This window comes from Colobus angolensis, unplaced genomic scaffold (genome assembly GCF_000951035.1).
Source record: "Colobus angolensis palliatus isolate OR3802 unplaced genomic scaffold, Cang.pa_1.0 Scaffold447, whole genome shotgun sequence".
NCBI lineage: Eukaryota > Metazoa > Chordata > Mammalia > Primates > Cercopithecidae > Colobus > Colobus angolensis.
This window is the reverse complement of record NW_012117899.1, coordinates 1079665-1097071: the sequence shown is the minus strand read 5'-3', so window position 1 is coordinate 1097071 and position 17407 is coordinate 1079665. Positions and strand designations below refer to the sequence as shown.

Here is a 17407-nt window from a genome sequence, read left to right as displayed (position 1 = left end):
GATCTGATTCCTGATCCTTGATTCCTTGATCCTTGGTCCCGCCATGGGAGCCTGAGCGCCCCCTATTCCCCCCTGGCCCCCAGCCCCCGGGGCCTTGAGGGGGAAGAGGCAGCGGTCTGGGACGGAGCAGGGGGTGACCAGACTCAAGAACCCCCCGCCTCAACACCCCCATCGCCTGCGCTGCCGGTCCGGGAGCGCCGAGTTCGGAGCGACCCGAAGAGCTGCGGATACAAAGGCGACGGGCCGAGCGGGGCGCCCGCTGAGCCCACCCGGCAGTTCGCAGCGGCGGGTGAGTGCCGGGCCGCGGGGGCGCGGGCAAAGTTTGAAAAAAAAAAAAAGAAAAAGAAAAAGAAAGAAAGAGAAAAAAAGAAACGGAAAAGGAGGAAAATCATGCAAGGGGCCAGGGGGTGCCTGACCCCAGAGCGAGCGGGGTGGCTTATGGGGGAAGGGGGGCTGGGCTCCGGGCAACCCCCTTCCGGTGCGCTTCCCCACGGCTCAGCGGAGTACCCCCCCAACTTTGGGGAGGAGAAGGGGCTCGTGGGGGAGGGGGCGGAGCCCAGGCCTGGAGAGCCGGGGACTTTCCTGGGCCCGGGCAGGGGCCTTAATGATCCCAGGGGAGCCGGTTGAAGCCGGAGACTGGGAGCTTGTGTTGGAGGTGGGGGGAGAGGCGTGGAAGGATCGGAGTCTGGAGGTATTGGAAGCCAAGGGTGTTTTGGGGTGCACACACCCCTCAGGAGCGTGGGGAGGGACGGAGGCAGGTATGCATTAAGGGTTTAGAGTGGAGTCTGTGGGGCGGGCTGGGCAAAGTAGACAGGGTGTGTGTACAGCCAGAGGATGGGGCTGGAAGCGGTAGACTGTGTATACGGGCCGAGGGAACAGACGCTGGCATCCTTCTCCCCACTCATATTTACCCATTTAGGGGACTGTGGGCTCTGCGTTAGTGAGTTTTGAAGGGTTGGTGGAGGATCCGTGTGCATGATTCTTTGTTTTGGTGTGTGTGCATGCCTTGACGTGCTGCATGTTCCTGCAGGTGGGCCCCTGGTTTGGATGTGTAGGTGTTTTTCTGTGCTTGACTGTGTGTGCACCCAAGGAGTGGCTGACCACGCATCTGCTGTGTTTGGATATGTGTTTGTATGTATACTTAGGGGAAGGAGTGTATGTCTATGTGTGTGTACTGGGAGAGGAATTCATGGGAAAGAGGTGTGTAGGTACCAAGGAAGGTGGGTGTGTAAAAGCAGAATGGAGTGTGTGTGGATAGGTGCGTGTGCACCTGTGTACTGGGAAGGGGTGTGAATCTGTGTTCTCTTGTGTGTAACCTGTGTTGATGGGTGTCAGTGTGTGTGCCTGCCTTAGCTGGTATGTATGTTTCTGAGTGTGTGTAAGGGGTACCTCTTGTCTCTGCAGGCAGATTTTCCTGGCAAAAGTCCCGAAAGGAAGGCTGTCTGCAGGATTTTGAGACTTCGTGGATGGCCTTGCCTGGATTTAGGGGTAGTACCTTAAGTATCTGAGACCTATGGGTGGGAGGGAATGGGTTGTCTTATGAAGTGCCTGTTTTGGGGGGATGGGTTTTTCTGGAAGAGGGCGTGTGTTGTGGGGAATAGGGAACAAGGGGTCTGCTTGTAGTCCTAGAGGAATTTGGAAGATTGGCGGGGTCAGGGAGAAGAATAAGAGGAACTTCCTCCCCCATCATCATAGGCTGGGTTCCAGCGCTTGGAGAGGCTACATTCTTATATTCCCAGCCTAAGTTAAAAGCCTCAGGCCACAGTTCTCTTGGAAAGCTGTCTCAGAGTTTGCTGCTTCAGAGCCTTCTAACTCTGCCCTGACTCTAAGATACTAAAGTTCCTGAGGAGTCTTGGGATTTTGGTGCGGGATGGAAACAAGAGGAGGAAGCATGTCTGGAGGGATGAGACCTGGTAGGGAACAACTTGGGTTCCCTGCCCATGGGGTTGAGAAGGTTGCATAGGGTGTTTCTTCAGGAGTTTTTGCAAGTGAGTCTGTGTGGTTTATCACATAGTTTCCCTTTTCCCTGGTGTGAAGCATGATTGAGATGGAGCTGTGGGTGTGGGGCCAGGACTGACTGACTGTGTGTCGGGAAAGGGCCAGGTACCCATTGTAGGCTATATTGCCATACTCATCATCATGATAGTGTGGTGGGAAGTCGGTGACTATCCAGGAAGTGAATGTCTCTTTCCACCAAGAAGCCACAGCTCCCTTCTCTCCCTGTCCTCTCTCATCCTTTTTCTTTTGGGGTATAGGGAAGGGGTTGCTCACCTCCTTCTTAAGGATACTAGCCTTCCTCCATTGTACACTCTAGCAGTTTTCTTTTGGCTGCCAGTGGCTGGGTTGAGGCACCCAGTTTTAAGAGCTGAGGTAAGATTGCACATGCCCATTAGGGTCTCTGGGCAATTGCAATTGGAAGTTAGAGTCTCTAATGGGCGTGTGCAATTGGAATTTTCCCTCTCTAGTCCTCAGGGCTCCCTACCCTCCCTCAGGCCTGGAGATAAGAGTAGTAGGGGTTACAAAATGTTTGAATGAGGAACGGGGCAGAGTAGGAGAAGCCTTTTTTTTTTTTTAATGGATCATTCCCCCAAACCCAACACCTGTCTGACAGTTAGGGCTCCCAGGGCTAGCTAGCAAGGCACTTGCATCTAAGATGGTGTGCCCTGGCCCTCTGGGGTACCTTGTTTGCTCTGTATACACTCATCACATGCATGATATATTATACTGGTGGGGGCTCTTCCAAAGAGGAGCAATTGTGGTCAGATAATAGGAAATGCCATATCTGAAAGTACTTCCAGATTGGGAGTCGTGGCCATGTTGACCCCTCCTCACCCATTGTCTTGCTCCTGACTTCTACTTCCTCTAATTCTTCCGGGGCAGGCCTCTCTGGTTTGTTTGCCTCTTCTCCTGATCCTTTTAGGTCTGAGGAAATATCCCCCCTTCCCTGGCCCTAGAGCAGGACAGTCTTTTATCTGCTCATCTGGTTTCCAGGTCCTTCCAGTAATGGGGAGGGAACTTGGCTAACAGAAGCTTTGGCAGGGAAAAGGAAGAGATCTGATCCCCTCTGAGTTTTAGAGACTCCAGTCTTCTCCTTCCCTCAAGTGTTCCTCACATTGTGAGGCCAGAGAAAGGAGTCAGAGTTGGTTGGAATTAGTACTTAACAGTGGTGTGATCTCGGCAAGTAATAAACCCCATTCCCCAGCCTCTTAGGTGTCTTAAGGCACATCCTCCAAGCCTAGACTGAGCCCTTCCACAAGGAATCCCTGGTCTCCTGCCAAGTGGCTTTCTTCCCTGGTTTGCTTTTAAATTCTGGCTTTGCCACTTTCTAATTCTGTGACATCAGACAAAACTGGTAACTTTTTGAAGCCTCACTTGTAAATTGGAATTAATAATAGGCCCTACTTCTTAGGGTTATGAGGATTAACTGAAATAATAGAGAAAGCACGTTGCACAGTTCCTGGCACATAGTAAATGTTAGCTGGATGGTTTGGATTCTGAGGGATAATCATGGCTAAGAGAGAGAAGTCGGGGTCGGGACAGGAGAAATAGGCTTTGGTTCTGATCTTCCTCTGTCCGGCCACATTAGGCATTCTCTCCTATCTGCTAGGCGCTGTGTGAAGCACAGGGGATGGAAGAGCTAATAAGACATTTCCCAGGGGAGACATGGGAAAACATGTTGATTCACTGCAGCCCAGTGAGTGCTGTGTGGATGTGTGTTCAGGAGGCCACTGGAACATAGAGGAAGAGTGCTTGGCCCTGGGGTGAGGTGCCAGGGAAGGTTCCTGGAGGAGATGCCCCCTTAGCTGGATTTAAAAAAAATTAAGGTGAAATTCACGTAATAGGAAATAAACCACTTTAAAGTGAACAGTGGCATTTAGTGCATTCACAGTGCTGTGCAACAACCACCTCTGTCTAGTCCCCAAACATTTGCACCATCCTGAAAGAAAACCCATACCCATTATGCAGTTGTCCCCATTTCCCCTTACCCCAGCCCCTGGCAGCCACCAATTTGCATCCTGTCTCTATGGATGTACCTATTCTGGATATTTCATACACATGGAATGATAGAATGCGTGACCTTTTGAATCTGGCTTCCTTCGCTTAGCATAATGTTTTCCAGGTTAATTCACATGGTAGCATGTAGCATGTATTAATACTTCATTCCCTTTTATAGCTGAATATTATTCCCTTGTGTGATAGACTTTAGCTGGTTAAAGAATGAGTTAGGCCAACAGGAAGGGTCTGAGGAAGGCACTGCTGGTGGAGGCTCAGTGTGAGCAAGAAGGCACACAGGGTGTTTGGTAGTCCTGCACCTTGAAGTGCGAAGTAGGGATTTGGCCTCAGTTTCTCTGTCTATAAAACAAAGTTATCATCCCTTTCCTGCTTGTCCTATGGAGTTGGTAGAGTTGGAGGTATTAAGGGAGAAGAGAGGCTAGGGTATTATGGCCTCTTCTTAGGCTCTGGGCTAGGGATGGGACTTTTAAAACTTGCCCTTTCCTCCTCTTTCCTGGGCAGCTCACTCCTGTATGCATCAACCCTCATCCTTGTGGGGAGCCATCTCCCTGTTCACTTGGCATCAACTTCCCCTCTCTCTGAATTGACCTGAAATTTCCCCTTTTACCTTCCAAAGATGGGTAACCCTGTGCATGATGAGATTTTGTCGGCAGAGGTGAAGGAAAGCCTGGGAGTAAGTCCCACTCACACTCTACCCTACGGCGGCCCTCCCCTTCTTGATCCTGTCTCTTGGTGTTGTGGCTTGGGCAGCCCTCTCTCACCTTCTCTGTTGTGATCTGGCTAGAACTGTGGTAGGCCAGGGAGAATTTTTGCATTCCTTGTCTCTACCCTGCTTGGTACAGAACAGGAGGCAGAGGCCCTTTTATGGTGGGGCCCTTTGGAAATGAAGTTTTGCTGTGCTTTGTCAGATGCCCCTGGCAAGGTTGGTAATTACAGACATAGCAGCTGGGAACTGGTTTGGGAGAAGCAGGCTGGGAATCAGCAGAGCTGAGGATATCCTAGTAATCAGGGTGGGGCAAGGAGAGGGGAGAGTGGGAAGAAGCTGGGGGCTGGGTAGGGTGGGGGGCTTGGGACCCCCTTCCCCTGCCACTCCACACACAGCTGGGCATAGAGCCTAGAGGAGAGTGGGAGGTGATTGGAACCCAGGTCTGCCTTACTGTAAGTGAGGAAGGAGGAAGGAGAGGAAGAAAGGTGGGGGATACAAGGGCCGCTGAAGAAAGAAGCAGAGAGGAGGAAGAGGCATTTTGGTTGCTCTCTCAGGCAGTACCTGGATATGGTCTAATTTAGAACAGGGCCAACCCTGCACCTAAAGGTGGTTCCATCTTATTCTGGGGTGTTTCTCCTTACAGTGAGGTTATGGGAGCAGGAAGTGGAAGGGGTTGGCTGTGGACCCACTAAAGGAGAAAAGGTGGGAACTAACATTTTTTAAAGCATCTATTGTGTGCCAGAATCTGTAATATTCTGTATACGTTATTTTGCTGAAAACTCTTAACCTTCTGAAGTAGGCACTATTATTCCCATTTTATAGATAAGGAAACTGAGATTTGGAAAAGAGGAGCGACTCACGTGAGATTACATAGCTCGTAAAAGACTGCCAGGTCTGACGTCAGTGCTCTTCCTTTTTCCCAAAGTCTCTTCACCTTCCCTGACTGTCATTCCAGTTAGGTCTGATTGCTCATTATTGCCTTTAATCTTGCACTTGAGTAATTCCCCCATTTTCTGAAAAGCAAACATGAGTCCACTGTCAGCCTGAGGAGTAGAGAAGCCTACCCTTGAGGGTGGGAGTCAGAGAACGATCTTGTCTCCAGGAGGAGCACCTTGGTGTCATAAACCTGGGGTGGGGCTGGCATTTCTGCAGAAACTTCTTGCTGGGCCATGATTTTGCAGAGTGGTTGGGGGAAGGGAATGACTGTAGGTTCTGGCCACCGTGGCCCATGGGGTCTTGTTTGTGATTGGGAGGAGCCTGGTCCTTATTGTCTATAGGGTTTTTTCACAGCCCCTAATAATGTCCTTCAGACCCCTGTTTTCACCAGAGTGTTCTTGGCTCCCTCAGCCTGGTCAGAGACAGAGGGTGTGTTTGTTTGTGGGTCTGGGGAGGGGGTTCTGTATTTATTTATTTATTTTTTTGAGACAGAGTTTGGCTCGTTGCCTAGGCTGTAGTGCAATGGCATGATCTCGGCTCACTACAACCTCTGCCTCCCGGGTTCAAGTGATTCTCCTGCCTCAGCCTCCCAAGTAGCTGGGATTACAGGCATGTGCCACCATGCCCAGCTAATTTTGTATTTTTAGTAGAGGTGGGGTTTCAGCATGTTGGTCAGGCTGGTCTCGAACTCCTGACCTCAGGTGATCTACCTGCCTCGGCCTCCCAAAGTGCTGGGATGAGCCACTGTGCCTGACCCAGGGGGTCTGGATTTTTAGGGTAAGTAGGGTTTAGATAGCAACAGGTGCTGAGCTCGAGGTGTGAATGCAGTCACTTGAAAAACAGCAGACTGTGAACAAAACATGCATTTTGTCACCTGCTTTACTTCAGGAATGGAGATGGTAGATATAAGGGATGGGGGAGATGAGAATTTTCAGCAAAGAGTGAGAATCTTAGGTAGGGGGGTGGTCAAGATGGTGGAGGCTGGCTGGTACTTGGGCCTTTCAGCTGTCTCTGGTTTTCTAGATAAGAACAAGCCAAGTTGCCAGATCCAAGGCTGGCTCAGATGTGGGCTGAGGCAACAGGAGGTTCTCAGGATGGGGATACCCAGCTCTGCCACCCTCACCCCCAGTCACACTGCATCTCACACTCGGAGGCCCACTCTACCACCTTCCTACAATTCAGCCTTTCCTGACGGTGTCCCCATGTGTTCTTCCCTTGCACTCTATCCTCACAGCTCAACTCCCCCCATCCACAGCAAGCCCAAGGTTGGCTAACTTCCCCTTCCCAACTAGCTGCTTTTCGCGTCTTTGCACCCCAGGGCAGGGGCCAGGTGAGTAGGCTTTGAAGGTCTTTTGGGGCCAGGGACAGTTGCGGCCTACCTGGAGCAGCAGGCTATGAAGAGGGGGCATTTGTTTTTGGAGAGCACAGGAAGCTGGCTTATGGGTCAGCACAGCTCACCCACCTCTCATTGTCCACCCTCTCCCTGAAGACACCTCCAAGCTGCCTGTTTTCCTTCTTGGTTCTTCCACAGCTCACCTGGTGGGCAGGTAGGGGCCAGTTCTCTGCCTAGGTCAAGGGAGGAAGCAGCTCAAATCCCTGTGGTGGAAACTGTGGTGCCTGCCCATTGGTAAAAATTAAATGGAGGATCCAGAAGCCCTGATTACCTTCCCACCAGCTTAGTGTCCCGTCTTCTCACCGGCCCCTACCTGGGACTGATGCCAGGGAGATTACTCACCTTTTCTCCTGCAGCCTTTCCACCCCCAGTGTTCTCTGCAAGACTGGGAATGGGTCTGGGGAAGACTAGGGCATGGGGTGCTATGGGACATGTATGTACACACATGTGTGCTTTCGTGTGCTGTGTTGGGGGGCAGGTACCTCTGGGAGCTGGGATGGGGGTGGGGGTGCTGGAGAGACAGCAGAGCAGGTCTTTATAGAACCTGCCTAGCGAGGGTGGGTGGAGCTGGGTGGGGCAGGCAGGAGTGATTCCAGGTTTCAGAGGGGCAACAGAGTGTGGGTGTATGTGTGTGGGGGGTGGGTGTTTCGGTGTGTCTGTGGATTTAGAGGTCCCCAGCCTCACCCCCGGCCTTAGACTGAGGGAAATTAAGGAAGTAGGTGGAGAGGGGCTTGGCTCTGGCTTCCCCAACTGCTTTTGAATTAGAATGCAAGCTCAGGTATCCTGGCCAGGAGCCTAGTCTGTGGGCCCTTCCCCTGCGGTGCACCCTGCACTGCGGTCTGCTGGTGAGATGCTGCTCTGGAAGCCTAGATGCCTGGATGACCCAAGCACGGCCAGGATCCCACCCCTCCTCTGCCACTCAGCCCAGTGAGGAGAAGGATCCTGCCCCCACCCTGGGGCTATGAGGATGGTGAGCTCATGTCTGGGGCTGTCCTGGGAGAATGCCTGGTTAACAGGGCGGGGGTGGGGCACCTGGTGCCAGTTCCTGGGCTCCCTGCTCTGCCCTTCCCACCCCTCAGCCCGCCAAGATCCAGCTGTTCTCTCTGGCCTCCTGGGCAGCACTGTCATCCAAGGACAGCCTTTTTCAGGGTTTAGGAATGCGGGTCGGGACAAAATCTCCACCCCATTTGTGGTCCAGGACTGGAGCTGTTCCTTGCCTACTCTGTGCCTTAGTCCTTTTGGTGATAGCAAAGCCCAGCGTCTCCGGATGGTTGGCTTGCCCACCGCCCAAGGCTGGATGGGGATGAAGGAACATCACGGTTCTTAGAAGTGGTAGAAGGATGAGTGCAGGAACCACCCCTTTTGGGGATAGAGGCTCTTTGGTTCTGGCTGCCTTAGCTGAGGCCTGTCTAGTCTCTGTTTCTTTGTCCCTGGTGAGAAGAGGGGGCAGGATGGAGTCAGCAAATCCTCTCCTGTCCTGGCCCTCTTGCAGTTGTGTCTACTCAAGGAAGCAGCGTCCAGAGCAGTCTCATGGAGAAACCTGGTCTCACTCCAAGAGAGCGCCCCTCAAAGTCAGTGTTAGTACAATTTTCCAACAATCAGAGGAGGCCGGAAATGGGCTGCTGTAGAAGTAGTGGCCATGGGCTAGTCACCTTCTTTCTCTGGGTCCCAGAGAGAGGCCCCTTTCAGCTTGGTGTTGGAAACTGTTGAGAAGAGGGTGATTCAGCCAGCCGTGTCCTCCTGAAGGGGAAAGGGAAAAGGAAAGGGGTGTCAGGGAGTGATGTGGGCATAGTCAGAGGTTCGGGTGCCTTCCTCTCCTCTGTGGAAGCCATGTTGGGTATGTGCATTTTCAACCCACACCCATCAACTTCAGCCCCCTACCAGGGCCTGACAGCTCTGCCTGGGTTAAGCACATCTGTGAAACTCAGGGGAGGAGTGTGACAAGGAGGAAAACCAAGCAAGGCTGTGAAGTGGGACAGCCGTGTCTCGAGTCTCTGCTGTGCCTTGCACTGGCCTTAGGCCTTGGTGAGGTGCCCTGACTGCACAGAGAGCTAGCTCCTGGGATCGTGAGTTGGGAAGTTGGACCCTCAGCTTAGTTCCTGCCATCTCCACGGCTGAAGGTGGGCATCCAGCACTTTGAGTGGAACTTATATTGATATCCTTGGACCTTGGCACTATGGTTGGTGATGATTAGGGAGCCAGGCAGCTAGGGGGTGCCCACATGTATACCCTTGCCCATGGGCTGCAGTGGGAAAGGGGTGCAGGGAATATGCAGGAAGATCCAAGCCCCTGTATAGGAATCGGAGACCTTTAGTGGGCAGGGGCCCACAGATGACTCTTCAGGCAGGGTCTGAAGCAGTAATCATGCCCATTTCCCTGTATTCAGGCAGAACCACCCTTCTCTAGTCCCTGACTGTGGAGAGGAAAATGGTCCTATCAGAGATCTCTGTTCCTGTCTGAGGAGAACTTGAGGCTTCTTGTCCTCTTTCCCATCGTCTTCCCACCTGGCTGGAAGTCTTTTAAAAATCAAACCCAAGCCCCCTCTGCAGCTCGGCTGGCTAGGTGCTTCCAGCCCTGTCCTTGGTGGAGATGAGGAACAATAGGTGCCCTTTTTAGGTGCATGTTTGTGTTCTGTCCCCGCCCCCCTTTTCTTCGCGGGAGTCACCCTGGTTTCCACAGCTCTTTCTCCCAGCCCCATCTTCATCTATGCTGTGTCTCATTACCCCACCCCAGGCCTAAACTAGCTGGGACTGGACTGCGGGGTGGGCCCAGGCTAGAGCAGTGGCAGGAGGTGGCGCCTGCAGCCGCCTGCGTCTGGTCATCGGTCCTCAGCACGCGCCACGCATGGGGGTGCTGGCGTTTGTGTTCAACGCCTTGCCCACTTAAGCTGCCTCCTTTGAGTGGGAAATGGGAAAGGGTTGGTCCACCCTGGTCTGTGTTTTGGCCAACACCCACCTCCCTTATACACACACACACCCCCACACCCACCCACATACACACTACTCTAGGGCCCTGCTCCCTCTGCCTGTTGCCAGGTTCTGAGTGTATTTTTTCCAGGGGCCTCCAATTGTTTCCTGAAGAAACCTGATCCCAGAGCTCAGACAAAAGCTGGGGCCGCCAGAGGAGAAACCCCATTCTCTCCTCCTCTGTCCCTATCGCCCCCACCTCTATAACCTCCCTCCCTTTGGATGCTGGGTATGGGTTCCAGGACCCGGCTGCCATCACCTAGGCAACAGGGGGCTTTTGTTGCCATGGTGATCAATGTGGGAGAAGCTGGGCAGCCGGGACAAAAGCCCCCACATTCCCCCCCGCCGAGCTCCCCCCCAATCCCCTTGGGATGATACTGAGACACATTCCATTAATTTTATTTCTGAAAGGCCTTTGGAGGGGAGAAGGGTCTCCTTTTTGTAACAGGCTCTCTCTTCTCTCCCTCTCTCTTCCCTGGCCTCTTTTTAACCCCAGATAATCCATGATTGGTTTGAACAGGGGACTGAGTGTGTGTGTTTGTGTCTTGGGAAGTGGGGGGCAAGGTGAAAGGCAGTGGGGCACATTCCTTTTCTACAGCCTTCCCCTTCCCCAGACTAGGGCAGCTCCCTGTCCTGCACCGAGTCCGGACTTCCCTCCCCGTCTCGTCATCCCTTTTGACATTTCCACTTGTTGATCTCATCCAGTGATCCCCTCCCCCCATCTCTTCCCTGGGAACGCTGCCCACCCGGGAGACCCTCCAAACCCCTGATTCCTGAGACTGATTAAATAAGGGGAACTTCTGCCCTTCTCTTTACTCCCCTCCCCTCCCTCGTCCCAGGCCCCCCAGCAGCAGTGCTTGGATTAGTTCCCTGGGGTACTTGAAGACACAGCAGGCAAGGGTCTCAGAAGTCGGGTTCATTTTTGGCGCCTGTGTTTGGTAGGGAGGAGAGAAGCGTGTTTTGGTGCTTTTTGGGCTCCCTAACTTGGGTTGGCAGGCCAGGGGAGCAGGATTCATGTTGAGTCTGTAGTAAGTAGCAGGGGAGAAAGATAGGGGGCACTAGGCTGGGCAGCTCAGAACAAAAGGATGGGAGAGGACTGGCACCCTTGTCTGGTTTGAAATTTATCCGGAGGGGAAATGCAATGGCATCAGTTTACCTCCTGGGTGTGTTTGAAGTGGTGGTTCTGGTTAGTGTGTGTGTGTGTGTGTGTGTGTGTGACTTCTTTATTTAGTTGTACTAACAGCAGGATTTATTTATACCACCTCTTTCTCTAGTCTCAGAGGAAGTGTCTGGGGATTGGAGTATGAGTGGTCCTGGAGCTAAAACTTGTTAATTGCTTAACTAATTACTAGCGGAGCCATTTATAAAAGCACTTCTTTCACCCTCGTGATCCTTACGGCTACCCCATGAAAAAGGCATCATTATCTTCCCTATTTTACTAATGAGCTTACCAGGCTACAGGCACAGAGATGTTAAGTAACTTGCACATGGTCACACAGCTAGTCAGTGGAAGAGTTAGGTTTTAAACTTAGATCTTTGAGTGCACATCCCTGGCTCTTCTGGCTGTTGGCTTTGGCAGATGGTTGGTATACAGGAGGATAAGGAGATGGACAGCCTGGGATCTAGTGTGTGTGTCTAGACTCTAGTCCATGGCAGTTGTTTACTTCTCCATCCCCTTTTCTACCCCCATGTCACTCTGTGACCCACTTATTATCTTTGAGCCTCCTGGCAAAATTCAGTTTTTATGAGGAAGACTAGAAAGAATAGGCTGGAACCACAAGAGAAATGCAGGTGAGATGTCTAAACTATATGGAGGAATAGGCCAGTAGAAAGGGTCCTCAGGAGAGTGGGTAGATGAGCCCAACATATATTTTTCAGGTAAGTGGATAAATAAGGATCATTTTTGCTGCCAAGGTTTTTGGAAAGTCGTATGGTTGGGTTAAGGTATTATGTCTCTGTCCTGTAAGTGTGTCCTTATCACAAACATGCTTTGACATGGGGATACTGACAAATATAACTAATCCTATGGAGGACTGCCTCCATAGAGCTCTGTTAAGAGGATGAATGAATAGATTTCACATTGCTTTCATCTCCCTACAGTCATTATAGTTTCCCTGAGAGCCAAAGAGGTGTACAGTCATGGATGTTTTGGCCAATGATGGACTACATATATGATGGTGGTCCCATAAAATTATACTATTGTATTATTACTGTACTTTTTCTATGTTTAGATACACAAGTACATACCATTGTGTTACAGTTGGCTACAGTGTTCAGTACAGTAACATGCTGCACAGGTTTGTAGCCTGGGAGCAATAGACTGTACCATAAGGCCTATGTGTGTAGTAGGCTATACTACAAAAACACAAGGTTTGTGTAGGTACGTTCTATGATGTTCCCAGGATGCAGCTGCCTAATGACACATTCTCAGAAAGTTTCCCTGTGGTTAAGCGAGGCATGACTATGTTCATTTACTAGGTTGGTATTAGTTCCTTGCTCTGCGCCCATGGGAGGGGAGATTGATATAAATATGTATCAATCATGTTGTTTATTCTCAAATTACTGATGGTTTAGAGTAGTTGGAGTAAAGGTAACTATACACAGCAAATCCATTTTAGTTTTTTTTTTTTTTTTTGAGACAGAGTCTTGTTCTGTCGCCCCGGCTGGCGTGTAGTGGTGTGATCTCGGCTCACTGCAACTCCCGCCTCCCAGGTTCAAGCAATTATCTGCCTCAGCCTCCTGAGTAGCTGGGATTACAGGCGCCTGCCACCATGCCTAGCTAATTTTTATAGTTTTAGTAGAGATGGGGTTTCACCATCTTGGCCAGGCTGGTCTTGAACTCCTGACCTTATGATCCAGCCACCTCGGCCTCCTAAAGCACTAGGATTAAGGTGTGAGCCACCCCGCCCGGCCCCATTTTAGTTTTTAACATAATCAGCCTCTCAGCAGCATTTGACCTGGTTGACTTAATTGCCACCTCAAAACACTCTTAAATTTCTGGCTGCCTTGAGACCCCACTCTTCTGGCTCCCCTCCTTGTCTGGCCTTCTCATCCCCTTTGCTCCTTTTCCTCTGGACATGTGTACATGCCGGGGTTCTTTATGTCCTTATGTAGTCCTCTCCCTAGGTGATTCCATCTATCCCCATAGCTTTTCACACCCTCAGTACCTCCAGCTCGGACTGTCCTCCGAGTCTGGCTCCTCTGATACCTGGCTGCCTACTGTCTCATGGCCACTAACTTAGCAGGCTAGAAGCTGAACTAATTGTCTTCCCTCACAAGGCTGCTTCCTCCTCAGTCTTCCCTACCCTACTGATGGTGCTACCATCTGCTCCCTTGCTCAGGCTGGGGATTCTTGACACTCCCGTCGCGCTCATTAGGTCCTGTTGATTTGACTGTTACTCACTCTTCTGTGGCTCTACCCTTAGCAAGCCTGTACTACTGCAGTCACCTCCTTACTGATCTCCCTGTTTCTACTTTTCCCTCTTTTCAATCCATATCTGCATAGCTAAAATCCTTCGAAGTTTTCCTGTGGCCTTAGAATAAAATAAAGCTCATGTTCTTCACCTGGTGCCTGGCTGTCTCTGCAGTGCCACCTTCTACCACCCACTCTCTTCCTCAACTCTGGCCCCACTGGCCTTTGTTGGTTCTTTAAATACAACAAACTCTTTCCTGCCTTTGGCCTTCACACATGTGATTCCTCTGCTCCATGGGCATTTTCCTGCACTCTTTGCTTGGTTAATTCCTGTTTCTTCTTCAGGCCTCTGCTGAGGTGTCATTTTTTTCAGACTTTCTAGAACCGCTAAGTTTAAAGTAGCCCTTACCCCATGTGGTGTCTCTCATAGTTTCCTGTTCCGCCCTTCCATCCATAAGTATAAACAACCTGCAATCGGTCATTTATACTTATCTGCTTACTTGTTTGGTGTGCCCTCTTCCCTGCTAGACTGTAAACTCAGGGTTTGTTATACCACTTTACACCTAGCAGAATACATGTTCATAGAAGGTGCTCAAACAAGATTTGATGCATCAATGACTGAAGATAGGAAGTAAGTGCTCAGTGGATGATGATGACTGTTAGGGGAGTCAGGGTCAGCAGGGAAGATAACATTGGGTGCTAGAGTAGGTGGGGGCTCCTATGAGGGAGTGGGGCTGGGCTCTGAAGAATGAGCAGGGTAGGGATTAGAGAGAGGAGAGGTCATCCTCCTCTGCAGAATCAAAAGGTGAAGTATGGTTGAAAGATAAGCCTATAAGTAGGCAGATAAACTTGTACCTTGCCTATTTCAGAACTTTAGGCAAGTAGAAACTTGTCTTCTCCTCCCACCCCCACCATATTATCCATAGTTTCCACCCCTCACCCTCACCTGGGTGTGTGCATACGCGTGGCAGCCTCAAGGAAGCTGCCAACCTGATCTTACCAGTAAACCTGGGTGTGTTTGAAGTAGATGCTGGGGAGATGGTACCAAGGGAAGCAGCCTGCTGTGGGCACACTCAGAAAGTATGAGTGAGGGGAGGAGGTGTAGCATGTGGAGGAGATGCCTGGGGTAGCCCCTGGACAGAAGCCAGCTCCTTTCTGCTCTCTGAGGTGTCCATTGGTTCAGCCTGTTGGCTTGGCCAGAACCTGCCCTCTTCACGCCTCAGTTTTCCTTGCTGAGAATAGGGAAGCAATGCCCTGCTCCTCCCTTTCAGAGGGCCTGTGGTTGGGTCATTCTGGGTGAGCCTTCCTGCCCTGGGAGCCTTTGCTAGCCATCTTCCCCCAGGCCTGAGTCCTTGGCACAGCCTGGCAGGGCTCTTTCTAGAGTAGAGTAGGAGGAACTGGGCCCAGTGGACAGCAGGAACCTGGGTGGAGATATTCTCAGGCCATGGCTGGGCTCATTTGAGTCTTCTGTGGCTGTTGTGTGCGGATGGTCTTCCTCTGCTCTGACCCCATAGAGAGCTCAAGCCGCCTCTAACCAGCTTCTTCCTCTCACCAGGAGCGTCGCTGGATTTTCTCTGAGACAAGCCCACCCGTCCAGCAAAATAGAGTCCCTCAGGGTGACAGTTGACTTCCTGAAGGTGCCTCTTGGCCTGAAGAAGCCGGTGCTGAAGGAGGTGGCTGTGGGGCCCCCCAAGAGGCCCCAGCCTGCGGCCCTGGAGCGCTATAAGGCGCGGCGTTCAGACGCCATGGACACCGAGTCCCAGTACTCGGGCTATTCCTACAAGTCGGGCCACTCCCGCAGCTCCCGCAAGCACAGGTGGGCAGGCATGTGGGGTGACATGTGTGGCGGAGGGAGGGTTGGGGGCTGTTAAGAGGTGGGCACGTGCAGGGGTGGTGGGGTAGAGTGGCTGCCGAGAAGACCCTGGTCCGCTGCTGGACTTTCTGTGCCTCTTCTGGCTTCCTGCCGCAGGGACCGCCGGGACCGACACCGCTCTAAGAGTCGAGATGGGAGCCGAGGGGACAAGTCGGTGACAATCCAGGCTCCCGGGGAGCCCCTGCTGGACAATGAGTCCACACGAGGGGATGAGCGGGTGAGCACCGGGGATGTGGTGGTCCAGACTGGGCATTTTCAGACTGCTCCTGAGGGGCTGGAGGCTCCGCAGAGTGGGGGAGGGCTTGGAAACCTGGGCTCAGACAGCTGCCAGACTGGGCTCAGACAGCTGCCACACTGGGGAGTGTGTCTTGTGTTGTACTTAGGTTGGCTCAGTGTCTTAAGGTAGGACCTTCAGAAATTTCAGTATAGAGATCCCTCTGGAAGCAGCAGCCTCTCCTTCTTTATCTCCAGAGGGGTGGAGGGGTGACCTGGGCTGTGTGATGGGAATTGCCCAGCTCCTCTGGAGCTGCTGCCAGCCAGTCAGGCCCGCTGGGAATCTGGAGCAGGAGGGCGGTGGTGGTGGCTGGGCCTGGGGTGTGTGTGAGCAAAGCTGAGTTTTCCTGGAGCCTCCAGGTGTGGGCGCTCTGTGCCCTCTGGTGTCAGCCTGTAGAATGGCGTCACCTAGGTCTTGGGAAAGGAGTGTGGGAAGAGTAGATGAAGAAAGCCTGAGGGAGAAGAAGTAAGGCTGAGGGATGGAGCAGAGACCCTCGGAGAGAGTTCTCCACAACAGGAGTGAGCAGGTTTTCTATTCTAACCTCTGTTGCCCACTGTGCTCACCTGGTAGGGAGGACAGCGGACAGAACACAGTCCTGGAATAGGGCAGAGGCAGGATTCGAGGTGACACTGAGGTTGCCCAGGTCTCATTCCTCTTGGGAGCATCTCTGGGGGCTGGAGATTCCCAGCTCCTTTTTCCTCAGAAGAAATCCTTGTGACTGACATTGGGAATTCCTGGGCCTTGGGAGCAGGTCAATACCTAAAGGAAATGTTCTTTTTCCCTCTCTCCCAATCCCTTCTCCCTGGGGCCTGGCCTCCTGAGTTCTTGAAGTGACCCTGAGGCATGACCAGCTCTCCTACTGTTGGGGAGGAGGTCCCAAGCCCTTGGTCCTTGGAAGGGGTGGGCAGTATGTCTGGGGGTCAGAGGGCAGGGAACAGACCCAGGGCCTTGAGCTGAAAGCAGTCAGTGCATCTGCTTTCTATCTTCACATCAGACTCATTCCCCATCCTGTGGAGAGGAGGTTCCTCAGCCTCCCTAATCACTGGTGCTGTCGGGCTGCCTTCATCCTGTAATCTGAACCTTCTAAGTGTCAGGATGTGATTCCATATCCCCAGGCTGTCCCAGGAGTGAAGGCTGTGGGTGCTGAAGGCGGCTGGTGGTCTTGGGACTCCTCTGTGGGATGATCTCCAGCCACTGCAGAGAAACAGCTTGAGCAGACCACACTTAGAGGGGCACCTTGGGACCTCATCCTGGCCACCTTCTTGCCTCTAGGGATAGGCAGCCTCTCTGCTGTAGAGATTTAGATGGCCCAGCAGAGGTGGCCTTGCAGACCAGAGACCCGGAGACCCAGGGTGGCCTTGAGTCTGCACAGTGTCCTTCATACCTTCACCCCTTTACCCCTGGGGTCTTCTCTTCTTCTCTGTGCTGCTTTGGTCAGGTTACTCCCTTAGTTGGAAACCTTCAGTGGCTCTCCATGCCTGGAGAATAGGTGCTTATTGCCTAGCCCAGCACTGCAGCATGGCCCGCACAAACCCCGCCTGGCTGTTCTCTGCCTCACCTTCCTGGTTGCACCTTGCTGTGCTTCTGCACATGGATCCTCTGCTCTCATAGCCCTTGGGTGCCTCAGTTCATGCCATTCCTGCCCTGCAGGCTCCTCCTCTAGCTTCTGCTGAAATCATGGCATGCTGGAAAGAACTTAGATAGGACTTCCATAATTTTTTTTTTTTTTGAGATAGAGTTTTGCTCTTGTTGTCCAGGCTGGAGTGCAATGGTGCAATCTTGGCTCACTGCAACCTCCGCCTCCTGTGTTCAAGCGATTCTCCCACATCAGCC

General features: G+C 52.2%; 1 protein-coding gene across 1 annotated transcript in view; it reads left to right on the top strand.

Annotated features, from left to right (window-relative positions):
• Positions 1-17407, top strand: part of VANGL2 (VANGL planar cell polarity protein 2) — a 28183-nt gene continuing 10776 nt past the window's right edge. The window contains exons 1-3 of the mRNA XM_011957638.1: positions 1-289; positions 14983-15243; positions 15397-15517. Of these exons, the coding sequence (XP_011813028.1) occupies positions 15173-15243; positions 15397-15517 (192 nt within the window). The 5' untranslated portion in view covers positions 1-289; positions 14983-15172. The remainder of the gene's footprint in view (positions 290-14982; positions 15244-15396; positions 15518-17407) is intronic.